General features: G+C 44.3%; 1 protein-coding gene across 1 annotated transcript; it reads left to right on the top strand.

The window, feature by feature from the left end:
• The first annotated feature begins 13,588 nt into the window (after positions 1-13,588).
• On the top strand, positions 13,589-15,381 carry LOC141629555 (uncharacterized). The gene is made up of 3 exons (XM_074442535.1): positions 13,589-13,740; positions 13,806-14,760; positions 14,875-15,381. The coding sequence occupies exons 1-3, from the start codon at positions 13,589-13,591 to the stop codon at positions 15,379-15,381; spliced, it is 1,614 nt and encodes a 537-aa protein (XP_074298636.1).
• The last annotated feature ends 692 nt before the right edge of the window (positions 15,382-16,073 follow it).

Below are 16,073 nucleotides of genomic sequence, written 5' to 3'. Positions count from 1 at the left end.
TGCGCCCTGGGTCAATTTCCACCTCTTCAGTCTCGGCTCCCTCGACCATGCCGACAGTTGAATCCACGAGGTTGCCCTCCTGTTGTAAGGATGGGCTCTTCCCCTTCTCTGACTTTTTTACCACTTTGAGGGACTGCATGTTGCATCCTCTGGCAGATATCTGGACGTTGACCACCTCGTCCTTCTCGTCCTTGGAGACGAGCTTATGCGCTTCCCCCCGGTCCGAGACATACATCAGTGTCAGGGCCCGGATGGACATCACTGCGTCGGCCTCGCTCAGAGTGACTCGGCCTATGAGAACGTTGTAGGAGGACGAGCCGTCAATGACCATGAACTCAGCTAGGACATTCTTAGCCGCATTCCCCTCGCCGAACATCACTGGCAGTCTGATTGACCCCAGGGGTACCAGGCCGGCCCCGGAGAAACTGTATAGCGGATTGGTGCAGGGGCTCAAGTTTTCAACCTTCAAACCGAGGTTGAGAAAGCACTCCCTGAACATGATGTTCGTGTAGGCGCCTGTGTTAATCAGGCACCTCTTGACCAGGTGGTTGGATATGTCCAAGTGGACTACGAGCGGGTCGCTGTGAGGGGCGATGACTCCCTCGTAGTCCTTCTTTCCAATAGTCATGTCGGGGATGTTGGAAGCGGGGATCGCTGTTTTGGGCACAAAGTTGATGGCCTGATACAGCTCGTTCAGGTGCCGTTTGTGCCCATGAGCGGACCCACCGTTCTCGTTGCCCCCGATGACAACATGGATTACTCCTATCCGTTCAAAGACGGATTTCTTATTCGAGCCGCCGACATCAGTCTTTTGGCCTTTGGCGACATATTTGTCGAGGCTCCCCTTCCGGATCAGCTCTTCGATGGCATTCTTCAGATGCCGGCAGTTGTCAGTTAAGTGGCCGGTGTGGCCATGGTACTCACAGTACTGGCTCGTGTCACCGTCACTCCTCGGCCTGGGAGGCCTTTCCCACTTCTGACCCTCGTTCTTGCTCAGGGCGAAGACCTCGGCAGCAGACACAACCAGGGGGGTGTGATCATTGTACCGCTTCTGGTAGTACGTTTCCGAACTCCCCCCGGCGCCCACCGAGTTCTGTTTCCTGGCGGACCTGTCAGACCGTGACCTATTATTGTCACGGCGTCTTTCATCCGGGTTGTCCTCCCGGCGGCTCTTACTCTCTGAGTGCCCGGCCTCGTCGGGGCCTACCCAGGTTTTGTGGTAGTCCTCCACCTTAATGGCTTGATCGGCCATCTTCCTGGTGGAGTCTAGGTTCAGGCCGCCGCACTTGATGAGCTCATTTTTTAAGTCTTCTCTCGAAAGGCCTTTCATCAGTGCGAAAGCCGCCAGTTCACTGTTCAGCTCTCGAATCTGCTGAACCTTGGCGTCGAACCTCTTCACATAACTTCGGAGAGACTCGCCTCCCTCCTGCCTGATAGTCAGGAGGTCCGATGTCTCGACAGCCCTCCTCTTGTTGCAAGAATATTGGGCTAAAAATATGTCCTTTAGGTCGGCGTAACAGTATATCGACCCATCGGGTAGCCCCTTGTACCAACTTTGTGCCATCCCCTGCAGAGTCGTAAGGAAAACTCGGCACCAAACCTCATCAGGCTGCTCCCACACCGACATGTGAGACTCGAAAGCCTCGGCGTGGTCGGTTGGGTCGCCTTCTCCTTTGTAAGATATGGATGGCAACTTTAGCTTGGGCGGCACCGGGACCTCTAGGACGTAGGCGCTGAGGGGCTGTCTGACCACGTGTTGAACGACACGCGGCGATCGGCTCCTCGCATCCCTAGTCCGGCTCCTCTCCCTGTGGCGGGAAGGGCTTCTTCTCCGACTCTGGTGAGTCGGGCTTCTTCTCCGACTCTGGTGAGCCGGACTTCTTCTCCGACTCTGGTGAGTCGGACTTCTTTCACTTCTCTGGGGCAGGCCTCGTCGGTGCTGCAGCGACACCGTCCTCTCGTGAGTGCGGGAAGGACTCAGGTCTTCCACTAGCACTCTGGGCTCCCCCGGTGTCTTGATAGGGCCAACTTCCTCCAGTGCTCCGTTCAAGTCTCTTGGAGTCACATTCTGGGCCCTGGTCTCCTGGACGGGTTCCGCCGCTCTTGTCGGTGTGACAGTGTGAGCCGGCGTACTACCAATTAGGTCCAGAAGTAGCTTCAATTTTGCTGCATCAACCACATGTCCCATGATGGTGACCTGGTCGGCGGCAGCGACGTATCTGGTATTATTGGCATCCCGTACTCCAGTTGAATTACCCGGCCGGTGGAGGGCTGCGCAACTCCAGAATTGTGGACGGTATCATCTTGGTAGAACTCGATCTCGTCAGTCACGAATACCTCTTGTTGTTTTGACATCTTCTTAGCTTTTTGGGTGGGTTTTTGTTGTGTTTTTTTTTGTTTGGGAATGAATGTGACTAGCTTCTAGTATCAATCCCCACAGACGGCGCCAATTGTTCCGGGTGTAATTCCAGAGCAGTTATTTGTTACCACCCGTGCTTGTAGAATGTCGTCTTTGGTTGAATCCTCCTCGCGGTCTCCTGAAAGGATGAACAAACTGAGCGCTCGGCTTTGGACCGAGCGAACTCACTCCGACGCTCAAGTCAGTAAACTTAAAGAGAGAAGTTGTTGTTACTTGGCGAAGTATATATTGTAGAGAGATAAGGAAGATATTACCAGATGAATAGTGATTCTTAGGTTAAATTGTGGATCCTCTCCTCAATGGGAGTTGAGGAGTATTTATAGACTTTCACCTTTTGTCACGTAGTGGCCAAGTGGCCAAGTGGCTAGCAGGTGGAAAGACTGATCTACCCTCGGCCGAGGGACCCATGGCAGGCCAGCGGGCCCTGTTGACTCGCCGCCGAGAGGTCTTGGATATGAGTTCGCGGATATGTGCCCCGGCTGGCTAGTTGTCCTAGCCGAGGCACAAGAGACAGACCGACAGGCGGCGTCGGTTAGGCTGTGTAAGTCGTTGACTTGCTTGTGGATATCTTTGACCTTGCTCAATGTGTTGACTCGGTCAGCGGGTGCAGAATATGCCCCATCAAGAACAAATCATGATTGCATTTGTGTGAAAGCGACAAGACACCTCGAAGACGTGCTACATTGCTCGCGCCTCTTTGAGCAGCCCAGGTGGCCACGTCGCTCAAAACTCACACAACCACTCAGTTTCCTATAAATATCCATCAAATGCCCCCATTTGAGAATTTACGCGAGTGTCCGCCCCCTCTTTCTCCCTTAAAATTCTCGACTCGACTTCCTAAGTCCCAATCCGATGCGTATTTACGACCTACCGATCGTAAATAAAAGCCTTACACATTATTTGGTACCGTCATCGTGAAATAAATCACTTGACCGACCATTTCGACCACTACACCATCACTAAACTTAATAAAACTCTCTTTTTACTTACTACAACGGTTTTAAACCGAGTCTTTTCCGACCAAATGAGTTGATACACTTACGTCGGTTTCTCGCCATAAACCAAGCATGTAAGTATGAGGGTGTAAAAATCATTCTTTTATTATGTCTTTACTTGTTTCATAACTATAACATGCTAAATCATGAATAACATGGTCCAAAACATGGGAAGAATGAGCCGAAACCGGACTTTTTGGTTGAGGCAGAGGCTACTTACATAGCACACAGGCTCGCGCCTAAAGCAGCCTGCCCAGCCTTAAGTCCAATCCGTGTTTGGTCACCTTCTTTTACTCTATTTATCATTTTCATATTTGTAATCGGTTTTTACCATTTCAAGTATTTTCAAACCCATTTTATTTTCTTTTACAAGTTTTAACCATAAAACATTTTTTACCTTTGGTTCTTGATACCATGACGGTTTAATCTGTGTTTCGGTGATAATATTTGGTTAATTACATTTAAGAGGTATTTTAAATCCTTTTATTTCATTTCTTTACATTTTTGGAAGATATTTTAAAGCCTTTCATCATTTCTTTAAGATCCCCACCTTGAATTGTCCCTTTCAAGTTGTGTTTTGTTCTGACACCTCAAACATCCCGCCAGAATGCTCGCGCCATTTTGGGATGGTCCGAGACATTTTGTGTTTCCTCACACTAACATTTCCTTGTTTTCGCGTTTTACGAAATCCGACACGGTTTCCTTGACGCAGCTTTAAACATACGGATTTTTCTTTCTTTTTTAAAAGGGGGAAGGGCTAGTCGCCCTGATCCGCGACGGATCGTTTCCATGTCAATCAAAATTCCGAAATTTTTTTCGCTTTTTCGCAATTTCCCAGCAAAAAAAAAAATTAAAATTGATAACACGACGTCAGTTTTCCTCAAAATTTCAAGCACTCACAAATTCGAGTCTTGATCTCACAAAAAAATCAAATCAAATACACTCGTAAAAATATTTTCTAAAATTCATCCCTGACGGTTTGAGTTTGAATTTTTTTTCCGAGTCACAAATCAATTTCAATAATTTCGATGCAATTTAATTCAAGACACGGGTTAGTTGCTCAAAAAATGTTAAAATCAATTCCTTTTGGAGTCCTAACGCGACGACATGTCGCAAATTTTCAAAAAAAAAAAAAAATCATTTCATATTTCAAATTTCAATTTTTAATTTCGTGTCATCACGGTTAAATTTTGTCTTCAATCGAGTGCTTTTTACGTGTTTACGTTTACGCATACGTGCTACATATTGCATGTTTTCTACACTAACGATGCAGGAGCTGATGCAAAGCAAAAGGGGAATTGACAGCCGACATCGCTCCTCCGAAACACAAGACAAAAAAGCCAAAAATCACAAAATGAACCACAATCCTAAAACACACATATAAAAACCCCCTCATGCAAAATACATCGAGACACGTTTGATACAAACGACTGACCATGCAAAGAGGAGCTAGTACAACCATCTATCATACAGACGCTGACCTAAGACAAAAAACTGTGGGCTACCCGCCACCTACCGAACTAAGCACTCCCTATCCTTCCAATCGGAAAAGAAAAGGAGCAACACGGGAAACAGAGGAGCAATAACGGAAGCAGAGGTGGTTACCATGACGGTAATACCTCGTTCCTGCTCCACGACAACAAAGAAGACAGCGTGTGGCAGACTTTCATTGATAAGGAGGCCAAGGACCATGATGCGACGCACCACCCCGATGTTGACCTCCAATCATCAGCTGCCCTGTCTATGAGCCACAACGAAAAGGACAAGCCGTCTGCGACAACCGCCTCCCCTCCTCTAAGGAAGCATCTTCTACCACAACCTCGGCTACATCAGCCTCCCCGGTCACATATGCTCCTCCTGGATCCTCCTCCTCCTCCAAGGCCTCAACAACAGATCCCGTAGGCCTTGAATGATCTCCTGTAGCCAAAGGTAAACAAAGAACGTCAACCGAAATTTCGGCATTACGACGACGTAAAATGAACAAATCCAAAAAAACCTGCAAAGTAAAACAAGGGTAATCCCACCCAAACCCAACCGAACAAAAACAATTCACAAAAACGCACAAAAAACGACTCACCCTTCTTTTCAAGCAAAAGACGAGTCAAAACAACCACAACAAAAATGGCACCTCAAGATCCGCACAAGGTCCGCCACCAACCCAAAATACATTTCCGATGCAATGGGGTATTTTTCTACAACTCAAAGAGGCAATTTCTACGCCTCTTTGAGCGCAAACCGGTCAAAATTTTAAAATATGACCTTAACGAGGCAACGTGATTTTATCACGCCTCAAAGTGACCTAAACTACCAATAAGGTCCATTTCAAGGCAAGCTGACTCAATTGAAGCCATAAACAGGCGCTTATTCTGTCAGACATAAGACCGTCACAAAAGGCAAAAATTCCAATTTTGCCCACAATACCCAACGAAAGTCCACAATGGCAAATACGGTCTTTCCCGACTACAATGCAACCTAGTAGGACCCATTACCCAAGCAAATAAACTTGACATTGTGAAATGAGACGGTTTCTTTGCCTCACTCACGTTTTTCGAGCATAGGGGACGCAAACGGGGACCAAAATGCAAACTAAAAGCACCCCTATACTCCTAAACAGGTTTCTAACTTAATGCAATCATCAATTTCGCTCGAAATGGGCTCAATCAAAAACGCCCAAATCGATTTTCAAGGGTAAACATTTCGCCCTAATTCAATCTATCAAAAAGACCAATAAGTTCAAATGGATTCAAGAGGAAATACATATCTTGATATGGCATGTTGATAATGGCACGAACGAGAGCAAGCTAAAAGACCAACAATGGCGGTTTTGTGAGGTTTTGTCGAGAGGTTGAAGAAGATGAAATGAGAATGGTATGCAAACCAATGTCGCGTCTTTTACAGGAAAATAAGGAAGGCCCCTTACCTCACCAAATTGCTCGCGCCTCAATGGGGTGCTCCCTGCTCTATTGTAGCGGAATTTTGGGCCTTGGCCCAATTCCCATCAAACCTCAAATTTTCAATGACAACATTAGGAACCGTCATTTTGCAAATACAAAAGTAATAGTGAAAATTTAAATTCACTATTTCTTCAAATTTCAAACGACGGCAATTAAAACCGTCATTTTCAAAAATAATAGTGAAAATTCAAAATTCACTATTTCTTCAAATTTCAAACGACGGCAATTAAACCGTCATTTTCAATAGTGAAAATTCAAATTCACTATTTCTTCAAATTTCGAACAACGACAATTAAAACCGTCATTTTCAAAATAATAGTTGGAAATCAAATTTCACTATTTTCACCACATTTGTGAACGGCGGCAACATAAACCGTCACTTCAAAAGCAATAGTGAAGATTGAAAATTCGCTATTTCCTCCACATAAGTCAACGGTGGCAACATAAACTGTCACTTCAAAAGCAATAGTAAAGATTCAAGATTCACTATTTCCTTCACATGTCAACGGTGGCAACATAAACCGTCATTCCAAACGTAATAGCAAAAATTCAAAATTCGCTATTTCCTTCAAAATTCAAACAAACGGCGAGTAAAACTGCCACTTCAAATTCAAAAATGAGTAGTGACGATTCAAAATTCACTATTCCTTCAAATGTCAACAGGGGGCTTCCTCGCGGAAATCGCTTATTTCAAAAATTATAATAGTGAAATTCAAAATTCACTATTTCCACGGTGGCATCAAGAGTCCGATATTTCCAAAACAAGCCCATCCAACGCGGCTATTCTCACGGTCGATCAACCGACCACCTCATGGCTAGTGAGCCTTACGAAGCATCACGGCTGGCGAGCCCTCCTTATATACGCCCCATGGCTGGCGAGCCTTACTACGCACCGCGGCTGGCGAGCTCTCCTCATATACGCCCCATGGCTGGCGAGCCTTACAACGCGCCACGGCTGGAGAGCCTTCCTCGTATACGCCCCATGGGTGGCGAGCCATACAATGCATCGCAGCTTGCAAGCCCTCCTCATGTACGCCCCATGGCTGGTGAGCCTTACAACGCGCCGCGGCTGGCGAGCCCTCCTCATATACGCACCATGGCTGGCGAGCCTTACAACACACTGCGGCTGGCGAGCCCTCCTCATATACACACCATGGCTGGTGAGCCTTACAATGTACCACGGCTGGCGAGCCCTCCTCATGAATGCACCATAGCTGGCGAGCCTTTGTCCGCAAATACGCAAGGACATATCTGAAGATGCCTCAGGTATGACTCTTTCTTATGGCTGGCGAGCCTTTGTACGTAGTCTAACGGACTTTAAACGACCCGCACGGACAGTCTACAGACTCTAAACTATCCCCGACGACAGGTCCTTGGCTTGTGCCCTCGAGTCGCCTTGGCGTCGCCCTTCCCGACGGCAGGTCCTTAGCCCGAATCCTTTTGAGCCGCCTTGACGTCGCTTGGGTCTCCAAGTTGTAATCTTTGATAGACCTGGGGCTCTACTTTGACTTTCGCCCTGTCCAAGCCTCAGTCAAAGTGGGGGCTCTGTAGATACCCAGTATCTGCTGAGACTCCGACAAACACCCGATGATTAACGGACTACAACATGCTTTGGAATCGCGGCGTTTGATCGATAGTTCGTGTACAACTTTACATCGAAAAACTTAAAACGATTTCGAAAATAAAACTTTTTAAAAATTTTCAAAAGTATCTAGAGTGTTTAATTCATGACGACGGGGTCGCAATGACACTAACTAGAGTCAAAACTGACACCGCACCAAAAACCGACTCAAAAATTCAAATCCCGACTGCAACAACGAGTCATACCGAGTCAAACACAAAAAACAAAGCATTCAAATGCTTCCATGTTAAGATTTCCCAGATTCATGTATGGTCAAGTACCAAACATGTGCATACAAATCCTAGGATAGAACAAATCATGATTGCATTTGTGTGAAAGCGACAAGACACCTCGAAGACGTGCTACATTGCTCGTGCCTCTTTGAGCAGCCCAGGTGGCCACGTCGCTCAAAACTCACACAACCACTCATTTTCCTATAAATATCCCTCAAATGCCCCCATTTGAGAACTTACGCGAGTGTCCGCCCCCTCTTTCTCACTTAAAATTCTCGACTCGACTTCCTAAGTCCCAATCCGACGCGTATTTACGACCTACCGATCGTAAATACAAGCCTTACACATTATTTGGTACCGTCATCGTGAAATAAATCACTTGACCGACCATTTCGACCACTACACCATCACTAAACTTAATAAAACTCTCTTTTTACTTACTACAACGGTTTTAAACCGAGTCTTTTCCGACCAAACGAGTTGATACACTTACGTCGGTTTCTCGCCATAAACCAAGCATGTAAGTATGAGGGTGTAAAAATCCTTCTTTTATTATGTCTTTACTTGTTTCATGACTATAACATGCTAAATCATGAATAACATGGTCCAAAACATGGGAAGAATGAGCCGAAACCGGACTTTTTGGTTGAGGCAGAGGCTACTTACGTAGCACACAGGCTCGCGCCTAAAGCAGCCTGCCCAGCCTTAAGTCCAATCCGTGTTTGGTCACCTTCTTTTACTCTATTTTTCATTTTCATATTTTTAATCGGTTTTTACCATTTCAAGTATTTTCAAACCCATTTTATTTTCTTTTACAAGTTTTAACCATAAAACATTTTTCACCCTTGGTTCTTGATACCATGACAGTTTAATCTGTGTTTCGGTGATAATATTTGGTTAATTACATTTAAGAGGTATTTTAAAGCCTTTTATTTCATTTCTATACATTTTGGAAGGAATTTTAAAGCATTTCATAATTTCTTTACATTTTCAAAATAAATGTATTAGTCACCAGCACAAAGTCATCCTTGGTTCTACATACCATGTCGGATTTTAATCCGAGTACGATGATGAGTATCGACTAATTATATTCAAATGAACATAAAACAATTACTTAATATTCATTTCAAGCTTATAAAGTCGAACCCGACATCGAATATCATCAAAACAATGATGATTATTCAAGTCTCGTTCTTCAAATCAACATAAATACGACCTAAACGGTCCTTTCAAACCAAAACTTGTCCAAATACCCATTTTAAATACGTTTTATATACGGTTTTCAATGATCAGAACGCGTCTTATACGGTTGACTGACCCGCGCCTAAACAGGCCATTTCTTTTCCTATTTTCAAACCAGGGGAGACTCCCTTATATCGCCAATAGGCTCGCGCCTCATCTGGCTGCCTGGTGCAGGGTCTGTTCCTTTCCAGCATTAGTCTAGCATGATCCCGACTCCGATTAAACCAGATATAGGACGGATCAGACGAGTAACTTGCTCATTCAAAAACCGTATTTGCAAAACGACTTATTAAGACAAATGGATCACGTTATTCACCATAAACCTAATTTGGTAAATGTATGTTTAATTTCCGTCTTGCATGCAAATCAACCATAAATCCAACTCGACATCTTATACTTGATACTTGGATTAAATCAACCGACTTAGAAAGCTCTCAGATGTTAGGTTTAAATTATTGGATGCGTATTCATGCATTTAAAGCGTTTTATCAACTTTTGCATTCAACCAACATGTAGATACCCATATCTGTCGATATTGGAATTTATAGAAAACCCGACAAACACCCGATGATGATAGGACGCATGTATTTATTAGTTGTCATTGTCATTATTTGGGTTCGTTTTACGATGTGGAATGAGCGTTGTCGACGGAGTATTTTATTAATTTAAATGATATTTAAATTAAAGCTTTTTTAAGTGAATTCATTTTATTGTTTTAACTTGAATTTATTTTCTTAAATTTATTCTATTGAAAATAAAATATATTTTTTGATTTGAAAAATCATTCATTTTAATGTGCTATTTGATTTGAAAAATCGAATTTGAAAATTTAAAACTCGTTTCAACCACGCGTTTTGGAGCTCGATTTTAGCTCGGTTTTTGAGCCCGTTTTCTTTACAAGTTGGCACGAATCTCGAGTACACTAACCAACCTAGGCCTCTACCCATTCAACCCCAGTTCGAACCCCCATATCCACACCCAAATCTCGTCCTAAACACTCCCCAACACAGCCCAATTCCTTCCTTTACCCGTGTTTGTATAGCCCACCGAAAGCCCTTCTAAACCGACTCAAACTTGGTCTAAACCTGCAACCCATCACCACCAACCCACGCTCCACATTACCCACAACAACCCAGCACCTAGAACACCACAAAACCCATCCAATTCCCGTCCCAAATACTCCACAAACAGCCCGCAACACAAGCAGCCCCCCTGTTTTGCGTGCTCAATCCCGAGCCCAAAACCCGCTCCAAACAGCTACCAAACCCGTGCCCATTAACCCTACACCATACCCTAATATCCTACCCATATTACCTTAGCTTAACCACCAAGAAAACCCCCATACAAACCCTAAGAACCCCACGAATTAGCTGATGGGCAGCAGCTATGCGAAACAGGCCCGACTGCTTGTTGCCCTACTTCTACCCTTCGAAACTCCTTATAAATACCCCCTCTCCACCATACATTCATTCTTCTAAGTTCTCCATAAATCATATTGCAAATAACAACCATCAATCGTCCAAAAAAACCCTAAACTAAAGCCGTGACAGCCGCTCGAAAACAGGGACACAAATCGTGTTTTTGAGTTTCTGTCGTGGTTTTTGGCCTTGAATCTCGTGCACAAATCCCATTAAAACTTTTGGTTTGTTTCCATATTCACAAAATTCAGTCTTTCTAGTTTCCAAAACATCTTTCGGTTTGAAAAATCGTTGAGAAACGAAGTCGTGGTGAGCGATTGAAAATCGCTGCTCAAGTCTGCCTTTTGAACGTGTTTGTTTCGTGATTTCAAAATTCAATTTCAATTGTCTTCGTCGACGACGGCCCCTCGAGATAAAATCTACGATCGATTACGACCCAAGACGGTGTCAACGATACATGTAGGTTGAGGGTGCATTAAAACTCCCTTCTCTCCTTTTTATTTCGTTTTTTTATTGTTTATTTACTAACCATTGTCTAACATCGTCTAACTAATATCGAAACTAGAATAGTTTGAGTATGAGTTAAAGTACCATTCCGGCACCCGCGTTGACTTGATATGGGAAAGAAATCCGCCATATCGGTCGGTCGTACACACCGTCTCATTTACATATCCTCGTGTTGGAATAGGGCAATTTAATAAATCGAGTTTATTTAATTTACGTGTATTTATTTTTAACCATATAAAAATTGATTTTTTATGATTTTCCAGACCTATAATTTGTAATTTTAATTTAGGTAGATTTTCGTAATTTATTGCATTGATTTAGTATTTATTTTGTAATTAGCAATGTATTAATTCAAAACCCGCGCAGTGCACGGGTCAATTCTGACATATTTCGAAAATTTCAGATCCGTGCAGTGCACGGGTTTGTCCAGGTTTTGTGTTTTAATTTGCTTCCTTGTTTGACTTTGTTTGATTAATCCTTAGTTTAATTAGTTTATGTTTTAGATTTTAATTTACTTTATTTATAATTTATATTGTATGTATGAGCTAACACTAATGTTTGTTAATACATCTTATGCTAAGCGTAAGCCTTCCTATCCCTCTCTTTGGATGTGTTTTCTAGTTTAATCAATGAACCTCACATGCTAAACCACTTCGACGAAGTTAAATGCATTTTAAACGACTTAGAATGAAATTCGCATGATAGGATTTAAATTCAATGGTTGCAAACGCATGCGATATCTTTCCGAAATAGCCATCTTTAACCTAGTAGAGACCGTTATTGCAACGGGCGGGGTTGGGTGTTGTTTTAACGAAATTAAATTAACTTCCTAACACGTAAAGTCACACGAATTCAAATCTCTAAAATTGGTTTCTAAATTCCATTTAAAAATTTAGTGGCGACTCTTTTAAAATTTAAAATGTTTTGAAAAAGCATTTGAGTGGAGCGTTTTTCCATGGTCCACAATTTGGCGACTCCGCTGGGGATAGTGAAACTTGAAAAGTTTAAGATGGCTATTAGGATTGTTGTCACATTCTTTTTTTTTTATGTTAATCATGCATAAACCCCCGAGACTTTAGGCGGGCCAAAGAATCTCTTGGGTTAATTCCAAGGGAGGATATTGATGTCCACTATGTCCGATTTAAGTATCAAGGTGATTATGTGGAGGTAGGCAGCTGCATACGAGGCATATTGCCACGGGTATATGACGGTATGTGGATTCCCCGAAAAAGCGGTTTCACTGGCATAGACCCATTTTAGAGGACTGACCGAGACTTAGAAGAGTCTAGTTCATGCATTGCATCCCTAAAATGCGAATGATTACATGCTATGTGAATCCCGGGTCATGTTTTCAAAATAGCATTTTCAAATCCATCTTCTTTTTCTTTCGAAAATTTGATTCTTTTTCAAGTCCATTTCTTTTCGAAAATTTCGGCCCTCTATTTCGAAATTTTAAACCCTCTTTCAAGCCGAAGTGCTGCCCATTTTAAAAGTCAATTCAATCCTTCTCGATTTCAAATTTCGATGAACTGTATCCCAGGTCCAATCCAAACCTAGAATAGAGTTTGAGTCAGTGGGGTCGGGTTAGTCGAGTTGGGCTTTTGCTTGCTCGATATAGGCGAGCTAGTCCACCCTTAGGCTCGAGTGAGCCTTTGTTTGGTTAGAACACTTGTCAAGTGAGTCACCTAAACCGATCTTTGGGTCTGAGTCATGAAAGTCGACCATTTGGTCCAAGTCAGTCCACCAAAACGTCCCCACTAGGCCACCTAGGGCGTTTGTCACAAAGCCCAAGAGCCATGTCTGGTTTGAACACGGGTTTGTCATGTCAGATTTATGATCACGTTGAGTCTAAAACCCAAGCCACGTGTGTATCACGGTTAGGGCCCGTTCCAACGAGCTAGAATAGTTCGTTCGTAGGATCCATGTCAAGTTATAGCCAGTTTTTAGGTTTGAAAAGCCGTCCCTAGTCGTGTATGACCCAAACCGAGGGGGCCCAATTGCTCGTTCTCCGGGTCTAAGCCCAATATTGAGTCGCATAGAGTCCGTCATGTTGTTATGAGTCGAGTCCTGTTTGTGCAGGGGATTTTGATTCGATAACTGATACTCGCTCGGGATTTTATTGTAGAAAGGCCACTACAAACAAGAAGTATAACTACCGCAGAGGCACTAAAGCAGATTAACGACACTTTGGTCGCAATGATGGAACGCTTGACGGCTGTGGAAGCCAAGATCGCGGTGGAAGCTCCCATACCACCACCCCCGGAAACTGAATTCGAAAAGAGGTTCCGACTAATAGAGGAACAATTGAAGCTATCCCGAGGGGAAAATGTGCATTATGAGAATGCCAGAGGGTAAATACCGGTTCAGGACAAGCTACCAACCAATTTTGTCCTAACTGATATCCCAAAGTTCAAAGGACGGAAGATCTATTGCAACATATCCGTTCCTACAAGGAGTACCTTGCGTTGAAAGGGGTACCTGCTGAGATGTTGCCCCACATTTTTGCTCAATCCCTAGGAAAACACCCGAAGGCGTGGTTCTACAGCCTTGAGCTTAAGAATTTCCCCACTTTCGAAGATATAGCGGTGGAGTTCTGCAAACACTTTGCTGATAATGCCGAGATTCAAACTACTGTGCGCACACTCGAGGTGATGACACAGAAGGATAAGGAGGGATTTACTGAATTCCTCAACCGCTGGCGCGCTGAAAGCGTGAAGTTGGCCAAAAGGCCAGAGGAGACTGAAATGGTAGATAAGTTCATCAAAAATCTTCGACCTGTCTACCGTGACGCTATCAAATATCAACATTTCGGCTCATTCAAGGACCTTATTCGAGTCGGAAGAAAAATTGAGGACGATGTTCGTTCTGCTGAGGCTGAAAAGCCAAAAAGGTATCAGGGTGCCTCCTCTTCCAAAGCTAAGGCATCCAGTTCTGCCAATCATATCCAAGCCATCGGTCTTTTGGGAGGAGCTCCTAAGGGATCACAACGCCATGGGCCAAGAGCGTTCACTAACATCGGGTGTACCTATGCATACGCCCTCCAAAGGCTCTCGGCCCAAGGGAAACTGAACCCAATTGGTCCAACTCCGGACCCGCTTGCGGATCGACAGAGTAAATGGTATAAGCCCGACGCCTACTATGCTTATCATCAAGGAAAATGTCATGATACCGAAAATTGTTACCGTCTTAAACATGAAATCCAAGACATGATCGAGAATGGGTCGCTCCCCATCCCCACCGTCCGACCTAACAACCTGAACAATCCTTTTGGCGACCATGCCAATGCAGTATTCGTCGAAGACAATACCGATGTATCTCACTTAATCCAACCCATCTGCCGTCTCACTTTGTTTTTCGTGGGGAAGGTCTATGTAAGTTTCGCTCCGAGTATATCCTCAAGCTAAGAACGAAGTTCGAATTGGGGATTTTGCTATCGATTGCACACCATACATTCTCCGAAGCGAGAATGAAATTAATGGGGTCAGGCCGACGATGAAGACGATATCTATCTCACCGAAGGTGCGATTATTCCCCGAACTCAGGAAGAAATTTCTAAATTGAGGAAAGATGTCCTCGAATCTAATCATTTGACTCGATCGGGACGTCCCTATTGTGCCGAGAAGGCAAACCATGTCTCTATCTTTGGAGACAGTCCGAGTAAGACACCCACCAAGGAGGCCACCTCAGTCCGGGCTCTTGGTAAAGGGTCGACCTCAGAGGCCTCCCTCATCAAGCAGTTACAAAAGACTAAGGCAGATGTCTCCATCTGGGAGTTAATGTTGAGCTCGTTTGAACACCGACAAGCTCTGCTTCAAGCCTTAATGAATATGACCGTGTCACCGCAAACTACTCCAGATGACGTGGTCTCATTTGTTGCTCAAAACCAACCTCGGTTCACTAATGACGTAACCTTTTCTGATGAAGACCTGCCCTCATTTGGGCCACAACATTGTCTCGCTATGTACATCACGGTAGAATGCCGTCATAAGTGACTCTCAATGACCCTTGTCGACGACGGGTCTGCAGTTAATGTTCTCCCACTACGGACCGCTTTCATTTTGGGACTCGAGAAAAGCGACTTCGCACCCACTACGCAAACGGTTCGGGCTTTCGATGGCACAGTGCGTCGAGTGTCCGGACTCGTCACTTTAAGCGTGAATGTGGGAAAGGTGGAGCGCAAGGTCAATTTCCAAGTGATAGATGTTGCCTCATCTTTCAACATTTTGCTCGGGAGACCATGGATTCACACAGCTGGAGTCGTGTCTTCTACCCTCCATCGCAAGATTAAAATCCCTCTCAAGGGAGAAGTAGTAACCATCGATGCTACTCCTATAATTGTGACGGGAGGAGATGTTACTTCCGAAGTGCAAACTGATAATACCGCCTTGGAGTCTTGTGGTTTCGAGGTAGTAAACGCAATTGAGTCCACTTTCGAGGCACCGAATATGGACTTATATACGGGAAGCCGTGTTTGTAAAACAATCTTCAAGACCGGAAAGTACTTCGGGTACTCCATGTACCCCCGAAGGGAAAACGCATTCCATTTGAAATCGCCAGTGCCTAAGGGGACAAGATACGGGCTTGGGTATGAGCCAACTGAAGAAGACTCCCTGAGAAAGAGAGTCTCGACCGAAGACCGAGACATCAAGATGGGGTCGTACTCGCTAACTCTAAACGGCCATTT

This window comes from Silene latifolia, chromosome Y (assembly GCF_048544455.1).
Source record: "Silene latifolia isolate original U9 population chromosome Y, ASM4854445v1, whole genome shotgun sequence".
NCBI classification, from domain to species: Eukaryota; Viridiplantae; Streptophyta; class Magnoliopsida; order Caryophyllales; family Caryophyllaceae; genus Silene; species Silene latifolia.
This window is presented reverse-complemented; position numbering and strand designations above follow the sequence as displayed.

Bases quoted from the DNA above. Each gene is read 5' to 3' on its own strand.
- LOC141629555 (XM_074442535.1), top strand. From the start codon at position 13,589: ATGGAACGCTTGACGGCTGTGGAAGCCAAGATCGCGGTGGAAGCTCCC. The intron at 13,741-13,805 runs GTAAATACCGGT...CAAAGTTCAAAG, and splicing joins CATTATGAGAATGCCAGAGG to GACGGAAGATCTATTGCAAC. The intron at 14,761-14,874 runs GTAAGTTTCGCT...TAATGGGGTCAG, and splicing joins TTTTCGTGGGGAAGGTCTAT to GCCGACGATGAAGACGATAT.